Consider the following 27,865-nt stretch of genomic DNA (forward strand, 5'->3'; position numbering starts at 1 on the left):
ACCTGTCTTTCTCGCTTAGTGGTCGGTCTGTTATTCGTATTTTTAAACGGTCACCTTCATGCTGCTTAATAAGGACGTAGCGGTGTCAGCTCACGACAAAATTCAGGCAAGTACAAAATACTTAATCTTCACAGCTCTACGCCAAGAGCACAAACCTACTAATGTGAACATGTGAATGACATCGGTAGCATTTTTATTCGGCACAGTTGGTACGTCGAACGATGAGGGCAGGCTGGGTCAGGGCGATTTTATGGCATTTTCTGTGTGCTTGTCGCCCGCACCTTGTACGTATACGAAATAAAGTTCAGGTCATGTGAAAGCGCGGAATTCGTTGAACAGCGCTAGCACAAGTAGGCGGAAAGAGGTACAAGGAAAAAAAGCCGAGTTACAACCAAACACTTACGTTATGCATAAGTACAGCTGCACTTCCTATCTGTTCAAGCCTTGAAGAAGACAAGTCCACTTGTCGAAACGTCGGCTCGAGCACCCACCCCCTCACATGTAAAGGTTAGACCACGTGATTCAAAGGTAAAACCCTGAGTCCCACAGATTTTGAAAACGTTGTCGGGATGATTACCTGTGTTTTTACCTTTGAACCACGTGGTCTAACCTTTACATGTGAGAGACCAATTGACAACAGTATGCAATTTTTAGATCTCAAGCCACCCACCCCCTGTTTACGGATTTTTTCATCGTTATGCATAAGGTAACACAAAAAAGGGAAAAAAATTGACGATGATCGGATGCTAAGTGTAGAAAAATTTCGTGCGCGCGCTACTATTGAGATTCTTTCGCTATTAACATGCTATTTAAAATTGGGATACAGCTGCACTTCCAAAAATAGGTACTGCGCGAGAATCATTTAGGTGAAGACGCATGCGCACACTTAGACGGTCATTAGTACATATACCAGTGCCCTCGTCGTAACTACGATTACAAGTTAGCGATATTTTTATTATGCCATCTACTTGCGACACTCGACAAACTGGCGCGCATGATTCTTTAAAAAAGGTTCTTTCAATATTACTTGCATAATTCTGGAATTCAGTTTCTGTATCTATTTACCCGGGCTCTTGCTGGTCTCAGATTGTTGGTCTGGCTGGCTAGATGCCTGTAAATTGTAACAGTGGAAGCGTCGCTTAGCTGTCAGATGTGTTATGTGGAACGGATCAATGGGTCGTACATGTAGCTTTTCTACGGAGTTACTTGCTAAGGCACGTTGCCGGGCTAGTTGGTTGTGATTCGTAGTTCGTATGGCGTAGCGCACCACGACAGGGACAGAGAAGATGGACGCACACACACACAGCGCTAACTTGCAACTAATGGTTGTATTTGCGATCACGCATGCCTTTTATACGATAACAGTGAATCTATAACACCGAGAGAACAACATGTAAAGATACAGCACACAGCCTGCACGTGTCATCACTAATCACAACAATCTGCACCCGCCAACGTCAAAGCGAAGATTCCAGATACATATTTTCTTTAGCTGACAGACCCACGCGCCTGTTGACCGCCGTCGCCGAAAATGTGAGCAGGAAGGGAAGGGCAAACGCCGGGGAGCAGGCAGCCGCTACTAAGGCAGCCAAGGTTGCTGTAGTGCCCTACATGCATGCCATTTCGCATAATTTGCGAAGGATAGCGAGGAAGGCCGGTGCGGACGTGGTTTTTCTACTCCCGAACGATTACAAGAGATGTGCAGAAAGGTAAACGCAGAGAGTAACGGGAAGCAGGATTGTGTGATCAAGCACCGGAAAAAATTTGTCAATTGCAGTCGAGGAGTTGTGTATTGTATCCCTTTGACATGTGAACGCGTATACATAGGCCAGACTGGAAGGTGTGTGAACCAAAGACTTAGGGAACACCAGTACAATGTGGAAAAAGCTGTATCTGGTCATTTGGGAATTCACTGTCAGAGGTGTGGTTGCGCCCCAATGTTTCCAAATACCCGTATTCTCGATAGGGCCCGCGGCAGAACCACACGGGAAATAATTGAAGCCTACGAAATCGACAAAAGGAAAGAAAAAAGTGTGAGTGTGCCTGCTTTGGCTCTGTCAGCTAAAGAAAAGATGTATCTGGAATCTTCGCTTTTACGTTGGCGGGTGCAGATTATTGTGATTAGTGATGACACGTGCAGGCTGTGTGCTGTATCTTTACATGTTCTTCTCTCGGTTTTATCGATTCGCTGTTATTGTATAAAAGATATGTGTGATCGCAAATAAAACCATTAGTTGCAAGTTAGCGCTTTGTGTGTGTGCGTCCCTCTTCTCTGTCCCTGTCGTGGTGCGCTACGCCATACGAATTATGAAGGGTACGCATTTGGGCTGGTTGGTTCATAATTACGGGTGAGAAACAGCGCTAAAAAGACGGGACAAGAAAGGACACGAGACGACGGCGCTGACTAACAACCAAATGTGCTTTATTCCTTCAGTCAGCATAAATATACTTCACCACTAACGTAATGAAAATACAGAAAACTCAGCCTGCGCAGAGGCAGTAGGGCGATCAACGAGACATGAATTCTATCTCCTTCGGAAGGAGGGAAATCGAGGGGAAGCTTACACATGCCTCGCCGCTATTGTAGATGTGATAAGCTTCTGAAATGAGGCGCGCGCGCTCGTCGTGGTATTTTGACAAGAAAGTGGTATCGTTAAAAGATGGATGGCAACCGCAACTGTTACAGTGAAGAGATAACTGACTATCTGTAGCTTGTTTTTGAACCTTGTTCAAATGCTCGCGCATGCGGTCATTAGCGCACCGCCCCGTTTGCCCGACATAGTAACGCCCGCAAGAAAGTGGAATCTTGTATACAACTTCTTGACAACATTCAACAAACTTCTGCCTGTGCTTCTTAGTGCATCTTCTTTTCTTCTCTTCTTCTCGGTTGACTTGCTGGCACAGGCTACCAAGCTTATTTCGGGCAGAAAACAACAGCCTAACGCCTGCCCTGCTGACAACTTTCTTGAGATTGTGCGCGACTTTGTGCACGTACGGAATAACCGCGAATAACGGTTAAGGTGATGCGATACGTGGATGACTTTTTAATCTTTTACAGCACTAACCCTTCTGACGCGCAGCCTGCTGCTGCTACAATTTTTGACGTGTTCCTCACGGAATTAAGTTCTTTTGAACTTACCACTGAGCATCCCTCAGACAGCAAACTGCGCTTCTTAGACTTGGAACTCTCGTTCTCAAATAGCCATTTATGTTGGAGTTATGCGCCCAGATCTCAAAAGAGCCTTCTCCCTTTTTCCTCTGCGCACTCGAAGATTGTAAAACGCGGAATTGCAAGAGCTTCCATGAAGGCGGCGCTAGACAGGTCCTGTGACCACCTAGTTGAAGCAAGTTTTCTTTCACAAGTAGCACGCCTGAAGCTCGCAGGTTTTCCAGCAACGCTTTTGACTAACATTGCCGAAAGCCTCGTAGCAGGCTTTAAAAACAAGCGCTCAGCTGCTGTGCAATCCGAGACAAACTCGAAGCAAACTGTTGCGGTTATTCCGTACGTGCACAAAGTCGCGCACAATCTCAAGAAAGTTGTCAGCAGGGCAGGCGTTAGGCTGTTGTTTTCTGCCCGAAATAAGCTTGGTAGCCTGTGCCAGCAAGTCAACCGAGAAGAAGAGAAGAGAAGAAGATGCACTAAGAAGCACAGGCAGAAGTTTGTTGAATGTTGTCAAGAAGTTGTATACAAGATTCCACTTTCTTGCGGGCGTTACTATGTCGGGCAAACGGGGCGGTGCGCTAATGACCGCATGCGCGAGCATTTGAACAAGGTTCAAAAACAAGCTACAGATAGTCAGTTATCTCTTCACTGCAACAGTTGCGGTTGCCATCCATCTTTTAACGATACCACTTTCTTGTCAAAATACCACGACGAGCGCGCGCGCCTCATTTCAGAAGCTTATCACATCTACAATAGCGGCGAGGCATGTGTAAGCTTCCCCTCGATTTCCCTCCTTCCGAAGGAGATAGAATTCATGTCTCGTTGATCGCCCTACTGCCTCTGCGCAGGCTGAGTTTTCTGTATTTTCATTACGTTAGTGGTGAAGTATATTTATGCTGACTGAAGGAATAAAGCACATTTGGTTGTTAGTCAGCGCCGTCGTCTCGTGTCCTTTCTTGTCCCGTCTTTTTAGCTCTGTTTCTCACCCGTAATCACGAATTATGAGTTACTTAACGTACTCTGTATTAATGAGAACTAACAGACAATAATGCCAAAGAATGTACAGGGGACGTTATTCGTTGTAGTTAGGATAAAGTGTGAAGAAAGTAAAGTGGACGAAAAGATAACGCCGCCGGCAGGGACCGAACCTGCAACCTTCGAATAACGGGTCCGATGCTCTACCACTGAGCATCGGACGCTATCACGTGCTACGTGACCCCAAAAAGGCAGAAAAAGTGTTCCACACTCGCCGCTATGGCTGCGACTGGCACTAACACTCCTAGGTTTAAATGCACATATATACCCTATAAAGTGGACGAGAGGATGACCGCCGCCGTAGCTCAGTGGTAGAGCATCGGACGCGTTATTCGAAGGTCGCAGGTTCGGTCCCTGCCGGTGGCGTTATCTTTTCGTCCACTTTACTTTCCTCACATTTATATCCCAATTGCAACGAATAACGTCCCTTGTACATCCTTTGGCATTAATGTCTGTTAGTTCTCATTAATATTGTGTCTAACAAAAACGAGCCCTTAAAAGTCATCTTCTTTCCTTCATTAACGTACTCTGGCCTCTTTACTTTCATGCAACTTACAACAGCGCACCTCGTCTAACTGAACCTCCAGTGATCGCATGTATACGGCTGTAACGCCTCGACGAAAACGCAAATATTAGAGACGCTGCCAGTGACAATTCATCTAAAGCATAACAGCATTGGGTGGGTGCGCTAACTTTTGTGAGAAGATAAATGTGACTTCTATATTAAGGTACCGGGAATGAGGTAGAAAATGTTCACAGAAAAAAAATTGGAAGCCCTTCCCATATTTTACCTTCGTCCACGTGCTTAGCCGACCACCACTTCTGTTGGTACAGGCAACAACGACGATCATGCCTGAAACAATGAAATGCAACAATGAAATGTGGCTGCGTGAAATGACAGGTGACCTCGATAAAATATGAGATGGCCATATCAGAAACGGCTAATCGCCGACAAGACCACGATCGAGAGAGCCTCAATAAGGCCTTTTTGCAGGCCAGTTGGTTCATATCATTGAACGAGCAGCGTACTGCGCAAGCACTTAAGGAAGGCAGCGCTCTTTCCTGACTTTATCTGCTTCCTTCCTCAAGTGCTTGCCCAGTACGTTACCCGTTCAATGAGAGAGCATCAGTTATTCGAAAACGGCGCATACAATATTGGGAGCACTGGCTGCGGCCGAGCCGTAGACGACAAAGACTAACAGCCCTCTGCGCATGGCTTGGGCAGTTGCGAGAAACGTCAGTCGTGGCCTGACTTTCGGAAGTAAAGGTTGCAATATTTGTGCTGTCGTTCCTTCTGTGTCCTCTGTGAAGGCTCCGGCCGACCACTTGCCTTAAGCCTATAGATATATACAAGAAATACTCATGTGACCGGCGCACCTTTGAGGGCCACATTTCTTTGCGCTCGCAGGCGCAGGGTTAAAGAGCTTGTTCCGAAGAAATTCCGGCGTCGGTGACGCCGTCGTTCGTTGTGAGCGAAAGATCATCATCTTGTCCGTGACCGAATAATCGAGAAATGTTCAAATAAAATTAATAATAAAAATCTTCGGGTTCGAGTGAGAATCAAACCGAGGCCATCTGCGCGGCAAGCAGGTGTTCTATCACAGAGCCACGCTATTTCTTAACGCATGCAACGTTGCGTCCCAGAAGCGTAGAATCGCGCCGAGCGTGAAAACGTGAATTGCGCAACGAGTGCGTGTTTTAAAGGCCCACCCATTACAAAGCGTTCAGACGAATTTAATCATCATCAGCAGCAGCAAAAGCCTCAACAAAGTGAACAGCTGCGTAGGATCACGTGTTGCTTTACGGACGCGTAGTGGGCGCTTCGCTGATTCGCAAAAGTAATAATTATGGCGTAGTGGGAACGCAACAACTGTACTTGCAGTAGGCATTCTTGGATACTTTGAAGCGGCCGATGGTAAGGGCACAGTCGTTCGTATCTTTGCGGCGTGGTTGAGGCATGCACCGAGAACCGAAGGCTAGCAGTTTGAAGGCGATGCGCACGGGGCCCGATTAGGCTATCGCATTCTACTGTTCAAGGCGAAGCTCAAGCGTCTCTAAGTTTTTATTTCCTTCGGTCACACCTACAACCCATCCAGCACTTGTGAGGCCATAAAAGCTTCGCTTGAATATTTGTTAGCTCCCACAGTTACGTATACTGCAAAACAACGAATAGCGTTTGCTCCGCACCGTATACATAATTTTCAGACAGGTGGGGCTAAAAGTAGTCAGGGTGGTATCGGAGACAGATTTGTAGATGAGCGAACGTAAGTAAGACATAAAGGGATCATCATTCACTCATGGCAACGAAAAGATTGGAGCATTTAGCAGAAAGAAGCATTCTGAAACTTACGTGCATTACTGCGCGAGCTAGGAATATAATTGTGATTTCTACTTCAGTATAGGCCTTACAACGCCACTACTAATGAAACCGGCCGAGTGAGTGAGTCAGAACTTTATTGTGGTCCAAAAGTGGCATAAGCTGAACGCGACTGGAGGTCCCGCTAGCTCACCCAGGCGGCTCCACCCAGGAAGGTGCCGGAAGCTGGAGCCTCTCGGCGATGTCCCGGGCCCTCTGGACTGCCAGGAGTTGTTTGTTGAGTTCCATGCTGCGCATGGCAGCCTCCCAGGAGGTTTTGTCCGATAATCGTGACCCCGAATTAAAGGGGCACAGCCACAGCATGTGTTCGAAATTGCAGTGCTCGTGATTACAGTGCTGACAGTGAGGTGAAAAGTCTGGATCGATTCTGCTTAGCATGGCTGGAGTGATGTACGTTTTTGTCTGTAGTTGTCGTAGTGTGACCGCTTGCGCTTTATTCAATTTAGGGTGTGGAGGGGGGAAGAGCCTGCGCCCTAGTTTGTGAGCTGAGGTGATCTCGTGGAATGATATTAATGGATCCTTGAAGTCCATGCATCCCCGTTCCCGTCCCGTCTGAGATGGCCGGTCACCGCCGGTAGCTAGCGCGTGAAACCGGCCGAAGAATGAACCTGTCTGCAAAATAGCCCATAAATGGAGTTTGTCCTTTCTGAGAGGGCGTTTCTGCGAGTAATGCACCTTGAGTCCATAAACGGTTGGCTTCAGCATATGGGAAACCATGCGATGTGCTGTAGTGTTCCGATTTCTATTATAGTCATTGAAAAATCGCTCGAGATGTCACGCTACTTACGGGAGATTAGTTAACATTGTGCAGCAAATACATAGACGCAAATATGAAACTTTCATTGCGCTACAACTTAACTAAAGCGAGCTTAAAATTCTTAAGCTCCGCAGTTAATGTAGCCCACCATATATTGCTCAGATTATGGGTCCTTTTATACCTATATAGGTGATTCTAGCAACGTGTCTAATGGTATCGTCGGGACTCTTGCGATAGAGTGCTTCGTATTTCATACTTTTCTAATTAACACAAAAATCTAGCTTGCGGACGCTGTATGAAGATAGATACTGTTTTCACATTGGTCGGCATTGTCGTTATGTTTTTGCGAGTTTTAATAACCACGCATCACTGCTGCTTTTTTTTTCTTTTCAGGACACTGTTCTATTGAAGCTCGTGGAAGCCGTTGTGGTAAGCCATTAGATACATATATACGTAGTCTGGTATGCAGTGAATAATGTTATAAAACAGAACATTCCAAATTCCCCCATGTAACTGAAGATTAGTGGAACTATGCGGTCCCATGACTCCTGATACATTGATAATAAGTAGCTCGTCAGTGTGCGGATGTAGGAATACCTTGCGCCACAATTTCGCAGTTACCACAGACGCTGTAGAGCTTGTTGAACACAACATTAAGAGCATATTGACGCGAGACACCATTCTGTCTCATTTCATTACCATGCTGAACTCTTCATAAGAACAGTCTATTTCAGTAAATGCTCGACTTCGTTTAAACTTCCGCTGAATTAAAACCAGATGATTTTTGTTGAACACGCTGCGAAGGTTACTGCTAAAGTTCGAGCCAGCCTTGAACACAAAATAAGTCCACATCTCTGCTGCCATGATATCATTCCATTTAGTTGTTTATTGATACCCTCAAAGTTGAAAAGCATTACGAAAGGCAACAGTACAGGCTCAGGCTAGAAGCACGCAATATTAACAGAAAGAGTTTTGTTATAGAACATTAGTTATTACTGCGCGTAAAGAAACAGCAGCTCTTATATATAGGTCGTCACCCTAGGAAGGTGGTTATAGAGTCCCTCAAAGCTCCGTAGAACCGCTAAGTGCAAGGCTTTCTGCGACATCAGTTAATCCCGACATTTTAAATTACTGGTGTGTAAAAATGTAGGATGGCGGTGACATTCGGTCGTTTAACTTTGTTCTCGTTATCCGACCAGTTTAAATTTAACACCGCCTCTTGTACTGCTCAAATGTGAAGGGGAAAGAAATGTCCTTCTAATGGTAAACACTGCGTGCTACACTGTACAGTGCGTGCTGAACAATCTGCTTGAGACTTCTTCCGAAGGCGTTCTTAACGGCCTTGCCTGCGCCGTGGTGGAACTACTGAGTGGAGCTGCTGCGAATGCCAACTTCCTGCTGAAGATCACCTTAGGAGGCCTCGCCACAACCATCAGTTCGTCGATACAATGTGAGCTGGTGCTCCTGCCTCGCGCAGTTGGTTTCACTGAATTCTGTGCAAATGTATTCCAGTAAACATTCGTTATAAAAAGACGATCGCGGCCGCAGATATATGGTTTAAAGCGACTTCACTTCTTCGTTTGGTTGGGGAGTAGTCCTCACCAGGAGCGAGCACGAGCGGGAGCCGTAAGCATGTAAACTAATGAATAATTAACTAATAGTCACTTATTATCTCAAACCTAAAAACGAGACGCACTGCGCGACATTAGAACTTTAGCCCACAGTAGAAGTAACAGGCATGATGGCAGCGGCAGTCACTTTCGCAAACTGGACGGTCAACTGGCCCTAGCGGAGCGAAGGCCTGACGCATATGATCTTGTAGGAATGACCCGTTGCCGACTCTCCATTTGCTGCAGGCACCGCCGGCTTATAAAACACTGGCCCCGTGTGCTCCGTGATGCCCAGGACACCACGTGAGCAGAGAGTGAGCGGACCGCTACTGTCCGCGCCGCGTGATGTAGGGAATGTCGTGTATTGATTGCTGTGGCGAGCAGTCCAATGGCCTGCCGGAAAACTCATGCGTTTAACGCATGCGGTATTTGGTAGTAAACACAGAGGCCGCAAAAATGTTTCCATTTGCTTTAGGCGCTTCCTAAGAGACATCAAGACGAAAGCATTTTCGCGCTCCTTGCCCCGTCACCGAACCCTTTCTCGAATGTTTTTTTTATATATATATATAGGTTTGCAAGTGGGCTACTTGTTGATCTTACATATTGAGTGGTTGCAGCAAAAATTATACGCACAGGCGAAGGAAAGAAACACGAAGGCACTCCTCAGTGTCTTCGTGTTTCTTTTCTTTGTCCGTGCGTCTAAGTTTTTGCTGCAACCACTCAACACGTTTTTCTTTCCCTTCATTGAACCCTTGCTAGGGTTTTCTTCTCTTTCCTCTTCCTTCTATTCTAAGTCGATTGTACTGAACCAGGACAGCGGCTGTCCTTTTAAAGATCTGCTTGAGATGAACTTTAACCAACTGTCTATCATGCAGTGAACATAGCCACTAAAGGTATGCAAAATAGTATCTGCAGCGCTTTGACACGTTCAAATTTCACTTGCTCAAGCGGCCATAATATGTGTCATTGCGACTTGAGAAACCAAATAAATTCTGAAAATAAGTGTGACGAGATGCATCAACTTGAATAACTTACTATTTACTTTCTTTCCAGGTTCGTAAATGAAGTGCACATTGGGACAAGCCGTCACGAAGGAAATAATATTCAAATTGGGTGCTTACATTTGGAGCCAGTGCCAGTCGTCGTAGGAACAAGGAATTTCGCTTTGCAGCGGAAAAAGTGCATACAATCTTCTAAATCATATAATTCCAAGTGAAGAGGCAAAAGTGTGCCTAGAATTGTAAGTGTCGAGAGAGATAAACATTATGTGCAAGCACCTCAGTTCCGAGTGTATTATTTCTCCGTTTACTGCCAATGGATTCCTGGAAGGAGTAGCCCACCCAGCCATGGACCCCATCCGGGGAGCCTCCACCTCTTCAAACCTACCCGAAATAAAGTCTTACTATTACAACTCACACGGCGGAAGCGGGCACTCCTTTGCATCCTTGGGGGCAGCCCCGAACCTTCGCTGGCTTCGGCCGTTCCGTTTCTTTCATCACTCTTTTGGTAAGATCGACATTAATTACTCTATTTTTCCCTACTCAATAATATTAAGCGCAAAAACTTTTAGATGGAAGACAACAATCACGGACAAGCGCTAACTTCCAACGCATTTTTATTTCTAACGAATACCTCGTTCCCAACCAACACATGACAAATTTAGAACATGAGCGTGCGCAGCACGTCCACGTGTATCTTTATCAACGCCACCATTATCAAGGTCACCGCCGCCGTCCTTACCTTCTCTTTCCGCAGTTCCCACCCACCTTCAATTCGCGGCTGCAAACGAGCCACGCCTTATGATAGATTATGTGGACGTTCTTTTGGAATTGACTGCCTACAGTCGGTTACAACCTACAGGAATAAGTACAATCTCCACACCCAGAAATGCGGCGCGCCCGAAATTCATCTGAAAGGGAGTCAGGCTAGGCGGTTTTCGTAGTAACCATAGGCGTGCGAACAGGGGGGGGGGGGGGGGCGTCCCCCCTAATCACCTAAGAGGGGGGCGCAAAATCTGCCCCGTACATTGACTCTTCTAGTCACCTAAGACGTGGGGGGGGCGCAACATCTGCCCCATACATTGACTTAGTAGGGTGGGGGGCGCTGCGATGAACCTTTGCCCCCCCTGATGGGGAACCCTGCGCGCGCCTATGGTAGTAACCGTAAGTGCTTTCTCGCTGGTAATGTAACAACTACACGTATTAATAATGAAAAGTTCGTTGTCCCTGCTCAAAATATTACGTTTCACTGAGCAGTGATGTCTAAATCTTTGGTGAAATTTGCCAGGAAGTTCAAGTTTTGGACCGTGAACCCGCAACACGAACATGCGTCTGTATTGGAAAGCCACCTACTCCATAACAATAATTGTTGGGGTTTAACGTAACCACCTACCTAAAATACGCGAAAGGTGCTTGACGTCACGGAAATGGGCAAGTGCAATTTGACGGGGTATCTATGCTAATTTTATCTGGGTGAGACAGTGTCAGCTGTGGGCGGAGCTTACAGTTATTCTTAGGTTCTAACGAACCATAGCTGCTAACGAAATAATGGAAGTTACACTAGTACCTTGAATGACACCTATATTTTCCAGATAATCAACATCAGTTAATTGCCTCGTGAGTTCTGTTCGTAGCCCGACAACTCAGGAAAACTCTATTATACCGGTCAACGAAGATTGAATTTGTAAGTAACAAATACGAAACTTGTTATTTACATCCAATTTTATCGGTAATGGCAAGAGATAGGAATAGAATAAGGTAGCCCAATCTTATTTCTGTCAGTAAAAAATATCCGTGGGGGCACTCGGACATATTTTGTCAGTGAAACGCAAGAAGAGAAACTAGATGCCAACTTCATTTTAGTAGTTTGATCACATTAGGCTACGCGTTCATGAGCAGTCGTCTAAATTACTGTATCACATTCTGGGGTCATCCCCGGTCACAGTGACATTTGTTCTGCGCAAAATGTACTAAAATAAATTAGCCATTCGTATTCTGACTTGCAGTAGCCGACGATGTCATGTTCCAGATCTGTGCAGTGAACTGAAAAAAGCTCGATATTGCTAGTCCAATAAAACTAAACATCTGCATACTTGCATACTGAGTTGTTCAACTATAGCTTTCTCACATTTTCCCTTGAGCAAAAAAAAAATAATAACAAGTATTATCTCAAATTTTACGCCTTGTTCTCTATGTATAAATTTCTTGACATTCCATGACCCGAGCTAAATATAACTCTCTAGTAGGCAGCTTTGTTTCAATCGAACTGTGGAAATTCTCGCCTTATAATAACAAGCATATCCTCTTTCTCTAAGGTATTTAAACATCAGCTTTCATTTCTCACGAATGACATAATTTTATCTGATTTGAGAGACAACCTTAACTCGTTGCTTTGTCGTTCTGGGCTAACGAATTATATTTTTCGCACTGTTGTTGTATTATAATATGGTAACTAATAGTTCAGACAGTGTAGAAACAACTACCTGCTGTAGGCTAACTTGTGCCCGGCAAGCAAACAAAAGATGAGCGCAGCGTTGCTCGTCTGAGATCGGGAATGCCTTTTTCCCTCGAGAGGCGCTCCACTTCTTCCCTGTACCGACAACAGTCATGCATCCCGAAAGAGTGTGGGCGTGCAAACAAGGACACAGGAGGAGGACGAGACAGCACAAACATCATTCATTAGCGACACACTATCCTATATGATGCGATGATGCGATAGCTTGCGGCGAAGACACCTGTTATCGCGGCCTATTCATGTTTTATCAGCGTGTCGTTGCCCTCTTGGATGGCGCACGAACCTGCGCGCGTACTTTGAAGATAGTTTCTGTCGTGCATCGGTGTTTTTGTAAATAGTTTAACTGTCTATGTATTAACTGCCATTAATGCCACTAATGAGCCACTAATGTTATCAATATTTTGTTTTTGTGGTCCTGTATACTATAATTATCTTTTGTGACATTATGAGAGGCTCCAAAACAGTGCTTCTCTATAGGACCAGTGTTCTGCACTGCATACGTATAAACATATATATGCGCAATAAAAACTGAATAAAACTTCAACAACTACAAAAAATACATGTCAATAAGGGAACATCACGGGGAGACAATAAGCTCGCAGAGCACGGTTCTCTGCACAAAAGTCGTGTGGTTCTATAGTTTCTCCGATAGAGATTGACGAATGAACTGCCACAGCAATGCAGACAACAACACGTGTCGTCACATCTAATTCCAGGAAGCCTGTTGATGCAGCGTATGAAGAGCTGCGGGCAGTTCGTCCTCCATCTGAACGCAAACACAGGCGAACAAGATCAATCTTAGACCTGAGGACCTCCCGCAATGTGCAAAAGAAAATTCAGAGGTATTTAGAAAAGCTTGGCCGACAAATACATTTTGTCGGCCAAGACTGGAAGACATTTTGCACCACAATGGACCCACGAAAATCATTGTCTAAGACATGACACGTTGTACAAGTTCTACCATGTTCTCCTCGGCTACTACGTCCCTACCGCGCATTGGCCATCACCAGGTCATACAGCGAGAAGCAAATCGTGGAAGAATTCTGCCTGAACACATCTGGCTCTGCAACAACAGTCGTTCCACTGCTTCGATGCGCACCCCCTACAGCAGACGCCCGTCTCGATCTTCCTTTCACGCTGCAGGAGCTGCGTGCGGCGATTTCAATTTCACAACGCCCCTGTGCGCCTGGGCCTGATGGCACCACCTATTCTACCCTGCGCCATCTTGGCCCTCGAGCAACCGAAGAACTTCTATCCTTGTACAACCTTTCTTGGACATCTGAAACTGTGCCGGCACATTGGAAAACAAGCAAGATCGTGGCATTGCTGAAACCAGGCAATTCTCCCCGTGATCCGCTTTCCTACAGACCTGTGGCACTTGCAAGTTGTGTAGAAAAATTCATTGAACGAATGGTTCTGTTGAGCTTAGAATGGTTTCCGGAGAAGCAAAGGATATATCCAGACGCGATTACTGGCTTTCGGAAGGAAAGATCATCAATCGACAGTGTGATCGATTTAGTAACGACCGTTGAACATCGGAAACGGCGCCACCGATTGACGGCTGCAGTCTTCCCTGACATCAAGGGTGCATTCGACAATGTTCTGCATGACGCGATTCTGAATGCTCTTGAAGACTGTTGTATTGGCGGCCGTATGCATCAGTGGATAGCCAGCTATCTTCAAGAATGAACAATATTCATGAAAAGTGTAGACGGTGATACAAACAACCATCGCGTCTATCGGGGCGTGCCTCAAGGTGGAGTCATCAGCCCAACGTTATTTAATATCGTACTTGTTCGCTTAGTTTAAAAGTTAGGAGGCAAAACCTCGATCACTGTATACGTAGATGATATCTGCATTTGGACCACGAGTCTAACGCATTTGCAAGTACAAACGGACTCACAACGTGCGGTATTGATAACGTCCACATACCTCAATATCCGCGGACTGCAACTCTCACCGACAAAAAGTGCAACCCTGGCATTCACGAGAAAGTCCATGGCTTGCTACCCTGTAGTGATTCATGGGAACGTCATATCTTCGGTAACTCACCACAAGTTTCTCGGAGTTATCATCGAGCGTGATTTATCTTGGTCGAATCACATCTCTGCACTAAGAAAAAAACTAGACAACTTTGTCCAGGTCATTCGCCATACGCCTGCAAAATCGTGGGGATCATTGAAATCATCCCTACTACAGCTATACCAGACACTTTTTGTTAGATACCTCCGCTAAAGTGCTTATGTTCTTTCTTGTGTTTGCACTTCTGCTGTCCGTACACTCGAGGGTGTTCAGGCTCCCGCTCTCGGAATTTTCCTAGGAGTACCTCGATGTGCTTCTACTAATGGCGCTATTGCAGAAGCACGTGCTTGTCCAGCTCGCGTTATCTTCAACACGAGTCACTGCGAGTACAGGTTATTGGCATCGAGACTATCCACTGATAGACGTTATTAACACACGGCCCAATGCTGCATACAAGGAAGCTATGATGTCGCAGCAAGATCTGCTGCCCTCGAATTATGTACCACAAGCGAAACCCGGAATACCTCTCGGGACGATGCCTAAGCCGATCCCTGGGATAACAAAGAAGTCGAAAATACCAACCACTGGACTTAAGCATTTCGCTTTATCGCACATTGCCTACCTGTATGGATATATGGGGCATATTTTTGCTAATGGCTTTGTCATGCAGAACTCCTCAGCAGCAGCTTTCACGGTACCTCACATGGGCATCACGAAACGCTTCAAGATAGCGCATCGGACATCTACTGTGGCTGAGATGAGCGGCGTCTGACAAGCTGCCCGCTACATTGTACAGCAGAGTCCCGCGAAATGGAAATTATTTTGCGACTCCAAACCAGCACTTCATCCAATCAGCAATTACATGAAGCAAGGAACCGCATAGATTACTTTGGTATGCGACATAATGAATATCCTAACTGAGGCATCTCAGTCCGGACATACAGTTGCATTGCAATGGATTCCCTGTCACTGCGGCATAGCTGGTAACGAACAATATGACGCAGAAGCAAAAATGGCGCACACTTGCGGCGAAGTCATACCAATTCACTGTTCCCGATATGACATCAACGGCTTGCTGTCTAAGTCTATGAAAACATCTATGACACAATTATGGGATGACCCTTATTATCGCCAAGTACGCCTTTACAGACTTGAATCTGGTCATACTTTTCAGCTTCCGTTCCGGCTTAGAAGAAACCAGGAAGCACTACTACATAGATTGCGGCTACGTGTTGCATATACACGACGATATCTTTGCACGGGCGTAGGCAGAAATGTTTTTCAGGGGGGGGGGGCACCTTCTTGATTCGAAGTGGGGCTCGGGGCTCTGTGTGACAGGGTGGAAAAAACAATTGGGGGGGGGGGGGGTGCACGGGCTCCGTCTACCACCCCCTGGCTACGCCACTGTGCCTTTGTAACATTGGGCAGTAGCAAAACCCTAATTGCAGTGTGCGTCACACGTCAGAGATTATTCGCCACATCCTGTGCGTGTGCCCTCAATACGCGACCGAAAGACAGTCACTTTAGTGCGTCATAGATCGTCTGGACTCCCGACCCTTTTCGGAGGAGAAGCTTTTGGGTGCTTAAGAACATGCAGACCACGCCTAACAGAGTTTAGAGTGCCTCTTTATTTTATTTCCAACATTCGGGTTGCTGAGGGCCGTGGTCCAAAAGCCTCTAATGGACTTGACTGGGACCACGACCCCTTACATATGGCTGGCATAGGCAACAAGTTTATTACAGTGGAAATGTACAAACTGAGCAAACAATCTTAGTTACAGTTTCTACAAGCCTAGTAAAGCATAGAGATTGAAAATAATAAAGTCAGAATACCAAACTGAAAACACAAAATACAAATGATCTTAATTGTTCCCTTATACATACGAAATCATTCAGTCTGCAACGATGCAAGAAATACAAGATTAGCACCAAATTCAGATGCGGCATGTGCGCATACGCTTGCTACACTTGCTACCAAAACACGCACAGCCAAATGAGAAAGAGAAAAATGCTTAAGAAACAAAGAAAATTCGTAAACAATTTACAGCTATAAGTCGAGGTAACAGCACGTTTTCTATATATATATATATATATATATATATATATATATATATATATATATATATATATATATATATATATATATATATATATATCTTACTATTTCTAAGCGAGACAGGTTTAGATGCTCGTCTTTAGAGCATGTGCGGTATCAAGACTTTCGCGTGTGTCCTGTGCCCGCTCAGGACAGAGTGTACAGTGACACATTGTGCCATTCCATAGTCACCTACCATCATACCTCCCCCTTTCTCTTTCTTTCCCTTTCCCCTTACCCCCGTGAAGAGTAGCAGGCTAGAAACCCATTTTTCAGGCCGACCTATCCTCCTCCTTGTCATTAAACATCATCTTCTTCTTGGGGGCTCTTGAGCTTTGCCTTCAAGAGTAGAACGCGATAGCGTAATCGGGCCCCGCTTGAATCGATTTCTCAATTGCTATCCTGGCATCGCTTCTCGGTGGACAACTCAGCCGTGCCGCAAGAAAAAGAACGTCTGTGCGCGTAACATAGGCCATTTCAAGCTATCTTAGAATGCCTACTGCAAGTACAGTTGCGAAATGCCCACTACGCCATAATTCTTCCTTTCACAAATTCCTAATGTACCCGGTATGCGTCCGTAAGGCAACACGTGCACCGGCGCATCTGGCCACTTCGTTGATGCTAAGGCTCATGATGCTGATTAATTATGCCTGAGCGCTTTGTCACGGGTAGAACCATCAACTACTCACTCGTTGCACAACTCATATGTTTTGAAGCCTGGTGAAGTTCTACGCTTCTGACACGCAATGGTACATGTGTTAATGACACTCCTCGTACTACTTAACATTCATACACGTATAGTGTTTTTTTTTTTCGAAGCGATTTCGAGCAAAGGTGTCGCTCGGTGGTAGAACACCTGCTTGCCACGCAGAAGGCATGGGTTCCATTCCCACTCGCACCAAAGATTCTTTCATTAAGGTGAAAGCCTCATATGCCTCACTGAACACGAAATGCGACCGTCGGCGCCGTCTCGCGTCCAGCGGCGTCGGGGACGAGTGGCGCAAAAAATCATCATCACGTGATGACGTCACCATATAACGTCATCATGACGTCACAGATCGCAAAAATTTGTTACATCATACGACGTAACGCCACATATTGCCGTCGTGTCGCCCTGCTTTGGGCGGCGAACAAAACCGGAGAGCGCGCGACCTCAAGAGAAGAAAATGAAGACGACGTTTGGCGGTGGCACGTGGAGCCACGGCTCGCGTTCCCTGCTCGCGCCGTTTCTGGTTCAGCCGCCTCGTTCCTTCATTCCTGTGGCATAAGTCTACACCGTCATCACATGACATCATAGCTTGGTCAAAGTAGGGCTGATCACGGAGGCATTCAAAACCACGTGAGGTGCCTCCGATCCTGGAGGCAGTGCGAAACCACGCTAGGTGCACAAAGCTTTCGAAGGGTGGCGGTGCAGGATAAATACATCTAGGGAGCCTACATGACCGGCCGTTCACGTAGGCTTCCTAATTATTTATTTGCGTCTATTTCAATGTTTTGCTCACGGACAACGCTGATTATTCGCTCACAAACAACGACGCCGACACCGACTCTGACACCAAAATTTCTGCGAAACGAGCTCTTTAACGCTATCGCGTTAAACCGTTCGCGGCTGCAAATGGCGACATTGGGTGCATTTTTCGAACAACGAAAACAAATCTAAAAACTTTGATACGAAATAACCTTCTCAGCAGTTGGAAGGCGAGCTTCGAAGGCTGAAGCGCACTCTAATTTATTGACACTTTTAACGCTGCATTAAAGCCATATGTTCACAAGCCTTCATGAAGTATACAGATATAACAAGTTTTAGCTGACCAGTAACATTCCATATACAACACGAAGGGAGCTCGAGCGAAGCGCGTGCTTTTTATTTCACCAAGAAATAAGGAACATGTTTACAGGCGTGGAAGTGTTCAGATTCTCGAGATGACGCTGCTACAGTGCGACAGTTGTATGAAAGACAGTAGCATAGCGAGAAATGCATCGCAGTCACGGTCAAGCCTGCTCGACCGCATATTCACGGCTTTTGTTTGTACCTCCTACAAACTCGTTTCAGGGGTCGGAACAAATTGTAATCCCTAGAGGCGTGGTCAGTACTGTACTGTGGTATGTGGCAGTATGCCTCAGTCAAGATCTCACAGGGTGGATATAGAGTGCTAGCGTAAACAGTGATGGAAGCGACTTTACTTTTTGGAGCAGATTTCGGTGCAGGAAAAGCACCGCTTTGGAGCAGCCATAAGTGTATTCGCAGCAGGAACAACGCCAGTTTGGAGCAGCTACCGGTGTTTTGGAGCAGATGGCAAAATATACGCTACAGCTCTTGAAATTCAAAGCAAAGAAACGAACAATTAAAATGATGGTTGGTTATCGAAGGCACCGTGAAATGAGCTATATATTTAAAGTATCAGTAGTTGTAGATTGAAATGAGATCAGGGCCGATAAAACTGCATACTAGCATACTAGGATGATAGCATACAGATTACTTACGCTTTCTTTATAGCGCTTGCGAGTTTGTCACACGGTTGAAGTTCGTCGTCTACATTTTCCCAGTGCCGTTTTGGAGCAGGCTCGGAGCCGTTACTAACAAAAATCACGGTTTGGAACGGCACGTAGCATCATTTCTCTTTTGAAGCAGTTTGAAGCAATTGGGACAGCTCTTCCATCCCAACATAAATGATTAATTCGTTTTGAATAGGCTATATTTTCGAATATATCGCACGTACACGCATGAAATAAATATGAAAAGAATCACGAACTCCCCGTAAACAACGTTCATACCTCCACAGGAAGAAGTCGCAGGGCGTTAAATCAGGGGATCTGGGCGCTATATCCAATCCAGCAATGCGAAAGTTCATTGTTTATGTAGTCGTGAACTGGGATGTGCCATTGTGGGTGTGCCCCGTCTTGCTGGAAGACAAAATTCCTGAAGTCAGCACCTACTTGCGGGAACACAATTGCAACATATACAGGTAACGTTTACCGTCCACAGTTTGCTCATAGAAAGAAAACGACCAATTCATATTTCTTTGTGACATCCACCATTGCTGAATCTCTCTCAGTCGTCACGACTGCACGTGCCCTCGTGCTGCCCCTTGGAATACGCAATACAAGCTTGGTGAGTTTGTTGCTGTTTTTTCTTATATCATTCATGTGTGTGCATGTAATAATTTTGAAGATAGAGCCATTTCCAAACGAATGAATCATTTATGCTAGCCCTGTATTATCCTGGAACGCACTGCTCTGGATCAAAAGAACAGTCATAGTAATCAAGCCAGGTGGCATCTTCCTTATTGCCCTCTGTACGTTTTGGAGAAGCTCACAATAGTACCAACTACTGATGGTCTCAAGAGTGCGTAGCTAGTGAAGAGACAGAGGCAAGAAAAGGCAGAAAGGTTAACGAGAGGCACTTCATGTCTGCTATCCTGCACTCAGAGAAAAGAATAAGGAGGTAAAAAAAACGCGACAGACGCTTCCCATTGTTCCTGAAACATGTCGCCTTCAGTTTCTCTGCTCGAAAGTCAAAAGATTTCCGTGGCGTGCTGCTGTTAAAGCTTTCTTTCTGAGAAATCCGCGTGGATTTTCCCCCGTAGCTTCGTCCTGCAAATTCCGAGTGTATAACAACTTTTGCTTTCAGTTTATTTCCACGTTAAGAGTCCTCGTGCTTCCAGCTAGCTAGCTGTCGAATAATCCGCAATAACGCGGCGATCTGCTAGCCTCTTGCAGGCTGCCTCTCTTTAAAGCTCTTTCACGACACTTACTGCTGCTTTTTAAATATAGCGCCTTCCCTTGAAGCGCTTAATCCAGCTGCTTCCAGAAGGAAGTCTATACCCCGCTACCTTCCGCCGTAGCCTTCCATGTTGTTTCTGCACTCACTGAAAACAAGCACAAACGAGCAACATTCTTACTAATCCGTGCTTTCCGAATGTTCTTAGGTTTTTAAGCTGAAGCACGTTCGCGTAGATTGACATCATGATAATAATCATCAGACATCTCATAACCCCTGCAGGACAAGTCATTCATCAAATTATCTCCAATTTACGCTTTCCAGCTCGAACTGACTCACTGTTGTGTGTGCAAATAACATCATTCTGCAATTACTTGTTGTTGTTTTTGTTGTTGACCTCTCGTCATGGCACATACCCAATGGAGGGGATCGGCCGGGTATATGGCGAATTCGTCCTATATTTTCTGTATGTTGTGACTCCTTATTACGCTATTTGTTTTGAATTAAAGTGCCAATTATGAGTAATGAAAAATTTTAATACTCATGGAATTTAGCAAGATATTTTTTCAGTCGCAATGATGTATTCCTGAACAGCAAAGAAAACATCCCTGTGGCTGTACCACAGGGTAGTGGCCCAAAAAGAAAGAAGAATGGATTCCGATAATTCCAGGCCTAGTTTTCGAAGAGGTGGTACAAGTATTCGTTTCCTGCTCCGTACAGGGTCGACAGGGTGATACGCTTCTTTTGCTTCCTTCAGACTCAGCCCCACACCAGAACAAGAAACGGACTTTTTGGTGCAGTGTTTGAGCTCCCCATTCTGCATTGACTTTACAGTTAATAAACTGGCTTTGAGCCCAAAAACACCACGTAAGGCTTTTGCTCGATGGAGACGGAAATGGAGACGGAAAAGTTCCGGTGGAAATACCGCATCACTTCCAGTTTAGTAGCTCGAAACGGTGGAGGAAAAGAAGCCGGGCGTAGCTTGCACTGGTGGCGCGAGGCTAAACGCACAGCGGTGCTGATCGGCTCCTAGCTGGTCCTGGCAATACGAAGTGATGCCAAGTTGGACGAAGTGATGCCAATTGATACTAAGTCAAACGAAGAAATGCCAAGTGATGCCAAGTTCCAGTCGAGTCCAGCACAGTCGCTCCTTGCCGTATCAGCCGTACTACGTCGTGGACTACATTAAGATAGTCGAGTCAAGCAATCTCGCTCGGCAGAGCACTGCGATTGCCCGGTAAGCGACTTCCTCATCGGCAGTGCGAACCTTCTTCGATCTCCCCATGCCTGCGTCTGGCGCAGCACACCACCACCACGCGCCGCGGCTTTAGACAGAACGAACGCAGCTGCAGACAGATGCATTAGGCCAACATAAAAAAAAAGAAAACGGGAAAGAGATTTTTTTGTCGAGCCAGGTGGCACACTTGTCACCGCCCCGTTATAAAGGGGACGCTCATAGCATCCATCCATCCATCCATCCATCCATCGAAGGAGCGCATGCACAGTTGGCCGTTACATCACGTCTGACGCAAGCTAGCGGTTGCGCGCAGTGTCCAGGCAGGCGGACTGGTAGCGGAGCTGATGCACAGCTGTGCAACCGGTTGCTAGGCGACGCGAGGGGACGTCATCGCGGCTCGGAGTATTTTTTTTTCGCGTTGGACAGATTACGGCCGGCTTAATATAATGGAGCATAGCTGTTTGACGCTATTCAATATCACCGGCGGACGAGAGCCGTAAGTATAGTGTGTGAAGGGGCTTCAGCTCCCAGACAGTAGAGCGGCCAATCATGAAGCGTGTTGGTTCCGAGTTCGGATACCGGTCGAGGAAGACTTTTTTTGTATACTGAGTGGGCTTTCGTAGAAATTCGAAGGGTCGTCCTTTGCAGCTTATTGCCACACAGCGCGTGGATAATAATTTCGTCCTTTCTCCAGAAAGATTGCGTAATATTTTCTTCACATCAATATTTACTCATGGTTTGATTACTTACGCCCAATTAAGACTTCTTATAGCTACACCATTTCGTGCCTGCTTTAATCGACAGTAACATTCATCGCTGAATGCAATTGTTTAGTTTGATACTTTGCATTTCATTAATTGCAATATCCTAATGTTCCAGGTGAGCTGCGGCCTAGTTTTCGTTCTTTCCGCAATTTTCGCTTCTCTTAGTGTGCTGTTTTAGCCCAGTGAAGTTTCATAATCAGTTTAGATACGTTCCCATTGTTTATCTCTTTGTTTTAAAACCAATCAGCTACGTACCTTTACATTTTACGCTTTTGTTGTTGTTTTTTATGTATTTCTAAGGTTCAGTTCTCAACAGTGGGAGCGATGAATTAAGATTGATCAAACTATATTTCGCACCACACATACTGATTCGAAATCAACAACGATTGCATGACATGACATGACATGACATGACAAGAACTTTATTGGAGACCTGAGGAACTCGAATCTGAGGAGCCGGAGGCCCCCAGATCAAGTTGGCGGCTCCGCCCACGTTGGGACTGGAAGTCCAAGTTCCGTCGCGATGTCGTGGGCCCTCTGGACGGCCTGGAGTTGGGTGTGGAGATCACTACTCTTCAGGGATTCCTCCCATTCATCCTTTGAGAAGGGTGGAGAGGCAGTAAGGGTTGGGCACAGCCAGAGCATGTGGTCGAAAGAGCATGAGTTATGGCCGCATTTGGTGCACGTCTGTAAGTGGTCGGGGTCTATCCTATTAAGGGACGGAGGAGTGGGGTACGTACGGGTTTGCAGAAGTCTGAATGTGGTAGCCTGAGGCTTGTTCAGTTTTGGGTGGGGTAGTGGAAATTTTTTCCTGGCCAGGCGGTAGTGGGAAATAATTTCGTGAAAAGTACATAGTGAATCTTTATGGATGTCGACCTCGTTACGAGCCTGGCTATCGTGGCAGCGCGGTACGTGAAATCTCGCGCTAACCGATGAGCCTGCTCGTTAGGATTACATCCGAGCGGGTTAACTAAGCCATCGAGATGAGCTGGGAATCACGTGATGTGGTACCCCCCTTCGCTGTTCTCCCGCGTTCGTTGCAGTGCTTTGTTCACAATATTGTTCGCCTGTTCAGACACGAGGGCGCTCGAGAAGGATCTAACTGCCGTGCGCGAGTCCGAGAATACAACAGCAGGAGCCTTTGCGCTGTGAAAAGCCAGAGCGATCGCCGCTTCCTCCGCCACGTGGGCAGCCTTAGTATAAACAGAGGCTGCATTAAGCATATTGCCTCCCGCGTCAACGACCGAAATAGCAAACTTATCTCCACCGTCATATCTGGCAGCATCGACAAAGAGGGCCTCTAGTTTCTGTTGATTGATCTTTTGAAGGATGGCCTTGGCTCTCGCGAATCTTCGACCCTTATGGTGCACTGGGTGGATGTTTCGCGGGACGGGGTCAACCATGATGCGATTTCTGTTCTCCCGGGACAAGCTAACTTTCGTCGCCTGTTCATGTCTAGGCTGAATACCCGCTTCTGCTAAAAACTTAATCCCTGGCTTAGTGAATGAAAGTCGCGTTATCTGAGCCGCTGTGTGAGCTTCTATTAGCTCGTCAGCGGTATTGTGGAGGCCTAGCTCCAGAAGCTTCTCGGTGCTCGTGAAATGCGGAAGGCTGAGCACGCGCTTGAGACCAGTTCTGATGTGGGAGTCAAGTTTTGCCTTCTCCGCCTTAGCCCAATTAAGGTAAGGCGCAATGTAAAGGACATTACTGAGAAAGAATGCCTGGTAAGCTCTGAGCAGATAGTCCTCTTTGAGACCACCTCTTCGATTTGAAACGCGGGATACAAGTCTTAGTATATTACTGGCCTGTCCAGTGAGCCTGTTGAGGGCCTGCGAGTTACAGCCCCTGGCATCAATGAGGAGACCTAGGATCTTTACCGAGTCCCTCCTCGGCATGGGCTGTCCATTCTTAGCTCGAATTTCTATCGGCAATGTTTCCAGAGGCGCAAGGTTTCGAACCCCCTGTCTAGACGGTCGGTATAACAGTAGCTCTGATTTATCAGGGGAGAGTTCAAGGCCCGTGTTTGAAAGAAAGTCCTCCGTAGCCTCCAGTGCGCTTTGCAACGAATGTTCAAGCATGGCTAGCGATCCGCCCGGTGCCCAGATCGTGATATCGTCCGCATAAATGGCGTGTCCCACGTTCGGTATTGCAGCGAGGCGAGTGGAGAGCTTGTGCATGGCGATGTTGAATAAGAGTGGGGAGAGCACGGAACCCTGTGGGGTGCCGCAGTTGCCTAGTTCGTAAGGCCCTTCTGAGACCGTGCCTATTCGGAGGTGTGCCTTGCGATCCGCGAGAAAAGATTGGGTGTAGTCATGAAAACGCTGGCCCAGGTTAAGAGAGGAAATCTCAGTCAGGATGTGTCTATGCGATACCCTGTCGAAGGCCTTGGATAGGTCCAGTGCGAGGATTCCCCTCACGTCCCGAGTCGTGTTATCGAAAATTGACCGCTTAAGCAGAAGCATAGCGTCCTGTGTGGACAACGCCCGTCGAAAGCCAATGAGGTTGTGTCTAAATAGCTCCTTATTTTCTATATGTTCAGTTAACCTGTTATGTATCGCATGCTCCGCAACCTTTCCGATGCATGAAGTAAGGGAAATAGGCCGCAGGTTGGCGATATGCGGGGGCTTGCCTGGTTTAGGTATGAGTACGACTTTTGCAGCACGCCATTCTATCGGGACCTGCCCAGTTGTCCATACCTCATTGATTTTGGCCGTGACTATCTCAAATGCCCTATCATCTAGATTCCTGAGAAGTTTGTTTGTGACTCCACCGGGTCCCGGAGCTGACCTGCGATTTAGATGAAAAAGAACATGTCTGATCTCTGACATGGTGAATGGTTCGTCTATATCAGGTGCGGGGTCTCCCATGTAGGTTACACGCTCTACCGATCGTTCCCCATCTTTGGCGAGGGGGAGATAGGTATTTGCTAAGTTGTTAGCTAAATCCCTTTCGGCGAGACCGACTGCGATTTCCTTCTTTATGAGCCTATCTGTTGCGAGGTTAAGGGCGCTCTTAGACTGTTTATCATCGAGAAGGCTTTTCAATAAGCTCCATTTGCTACCCCTGCGCATACGCCCGTCCGTTTCGGTACACGTCTCATCCCATTGCTGCCGGGCAAGTTGGGCCGAGTAGGACTCAATCTCCTTGTTAAGAAGCGCGATTTTCGCTCTGAGTCTGCGGTTATGTTTCTGGGTCTTCCACTTGGTCGAGAGGGCATGTTTTGCCTCCAGGAGGTGAGCGAGTCTCGAGTCCATTTTGGGAACCTCCAGGTCCGTGGTGATATCTTTGGTGGCTCCTTTAACGGCCTCGTGCAGATTCTTTAGGAGATCTGCGTACGTCTCGTTGGGCAGTGCGGCTTCATCTCTGATTTTTCGAAAAAGGTCCCAATCCACAAACTAATATCTGACGGGTGGTCTGGGTTTGACGCGCAACAGAATTTCAAGTATGCAGTGATCACTGCCTAGCCCCTCCTGAAGGTTGTCCCACGTGCCCTCGATTCCTCGGAGGAAGGTGAGATCGGGGGTCGTATCTCGGCTGACCGAGTTACGAGACCTGGTGGGCAGCCTAAGGTCTGTAACAAGTATTAAGCCGAGCTCCGCGGCGTTGAAGGCCAAGTTCGTCCCTTTGGCGCTTTTGTAACCGTACCCCCATTCCGTATTTGGGGCGTTAAAGTCACCCGCAACAACGAGAGGCGTGTTTCTTGCCGCCCGAGCCGCGGCGCCTAGTAATGTTTTAAAGTCTCTTTTCCTATCCGATGGTGAGCTGTAGACGTTAAGAATGAAAATGTTACAACTGCTTGTTCTGCTGGGTATGATCTCTATTAGCTGGGCCTCGAGGCCTGCCTTGTACGCGGGGACCACATGCTCAACAAATGAGATGTTCTTTCTGATTAAGACAGCGATTCCTCGGCCCTTACCTCCTCGGTACGCAACTGAGCGGTACCCCGAGAAAGAAATTTCGTCACCACAAAGCGTTTCCTGTAACAATATGACTTGCGGCTTCTCCGCAATAGACCTGATAAGCTGTCCCAATGGGGCCTTGCGCCTCTGGAAACTTGCGCAATTCCACTGCCAAATTTTCAGATTCTTGCTATCCGCGTTCGCCATTTTGACTACTGAAGATTATCCAGTTGCCCTTTAGCCCCACCGTCGGGGTTCGGGTTTGCCTGCTTTGGTACCGTCGACGTCGTGAGTCTGCTTATGGCTTGGACCTTGGGTCTCTCTAGTTGAGTTAGCCTCGTCTCCATCCCAGAGAGCATTGCCATCATGCGGCCTAGGGTCTTTTCTATTGAAGTTAGCCTCCCTATGCCCTTTCTTCTGGCAGGTGGAGGAGCAGCGGTCGCTGTATCCTCGCTCGACTCCACCATCTCATCCTCATTGTCTGTCTCGGACACTGTTTCTGGGTAGGGAGCTTTACGTTTGGGTTTGCCAGCTAAGGGGCCTAAAGCTTGAAGTTTGCCTTCATCGCGATGCGAGAACTGTTCTCTAATGCTATTTAGGGCTTCCTTAAGCTCTGCAAGTTCGCGCCTGAGCTGTTGATTTTCCGCTTCAAGTGATTGGATGCGGGGATCATTCACTTGCTCTGACTGTGCCTCACCTCTTGTTTTTTTGGCCGTTGCAGTCTTCTTTCCCGTCGAGGACTCTCCGCCGGAACCCTTGACTGTGTCGGCCCACGTGGCCCGTTTCGCGTTCTGCGACCGGGGTCGGGATCTCGACCTCGATGCGCTGGTGTTCCCCTGTTTCCGTGAGCCGGGCCGTCGTCTGGAGAGAGAGCGCCCCCTCGAGTTCGAGCGCGCTTGCATGAAGGAACTGTCAGGTGGAGTAGTAGGTGTTGCTGAGCTTCCCTGTGGGTAGGAGAGGTTGGCGTCATCGCCACCGGCCATCTGTGCTTGCCGCGCCATTTGTCGTCGCCTTCGGCGCCGACGTCGTACGATGTATGGGATGTGGTATCGGTGTCGGCACGTCCTATCCCCAGTGATATGGGGGCCTCCGCACGCCTCGCACTTGGGTGTGCATTGGTGCACCCCCTCTTCTGATTCTGAAGACTTAGCTTCGCCACATCCGTGGCACTTGTTCTTCTCCTCTGCGCTACTGGCGCACACGTCGGCTCGGTGACCCACGTGGCCACACTCATAGCATACGTCTACCTGCCGTTTGTACAGAAAGCATGGAACGAGGGCGGTGCCGCACATGACTGTGTTTGGCACCCGCATACCGTCGAAGAGTATAACAACAACGTGTGTGTTCTTAATTCTTCGGACTTCCAATGCCTTAGGGTTTCGTGGGTTCACAATCATCCTCTTAAAGGGGCCCTGCAACACTTTTTGAGCAGGGTCAAAAAGCGCTGCCAATCGGTAGTCGAGGCTCCCGAGAACACGCGAGCCAAATATTATAGCGAAGCGAGTGGCCTGGAATTTACATTAAATTCTCAAAGTCAGCTGAAAATCGCTCCCTCTTCTCTCGACAAATGATGTATTAGTCCGCAATATATGACGCGATTGTCGGCAGTTCCACCATTGGCTGATGTTTTAATAACGATAACACCCTCATTATTACCTTAGTTATTAATTTT

The 27,865-nt window shown here is 46.9% G+C and overlaps 1 protein-coding gene across 1 annotated transcript in view; it reads left to right on the plus strand.

Moving 5' to 3' along the window:
* Nucleotides 1-10,359, plus strand: part of LOC119399358 (uncharacterized) — a 30,873-nt gene extending 20,514 nt beyond the window's left edge. The window contains exons 8-10 of the mRNA XM_037666173.2: nucleotides 7,726-7,761; nucleotides 8,623-8,782; nucleotides 9,996-10,359. Of these exons, the coding sequence (XP_037522101.1) occupies nucleotides 7,726-7,761; nucleotides 8,623-8,782; nucleotides 9,996-10,003 (204 nt within the window). The 3' untranslated portion in view covers nucleotides 10,004-10,359. The remainder of the gene's footprint in view (nucleotides 1-7,725; nucleotides 7,762-8,622; nucleotides 8,783-9,995) is intronic.
* The last annotated feature ends 17,506 nt before the right edge of the window (nucleotides 10,360-27,865 follow it).

Source organism: Rhipicephalus sanguineus, chromosome 7 (genome assembly GCF_013339695.2).
Source record: "Rhipicephalus sanguineus isolate Rsan-2018 chromosome 7, BIME_Rsan_1.4, whole genome shotgun sequence".
NCBI lineage: Eukaryota > Metazoa > Arthropoda > Arachnida > Ixodida > Ixodidae > Rhipicephalus > Rhipicephalus sanguineus.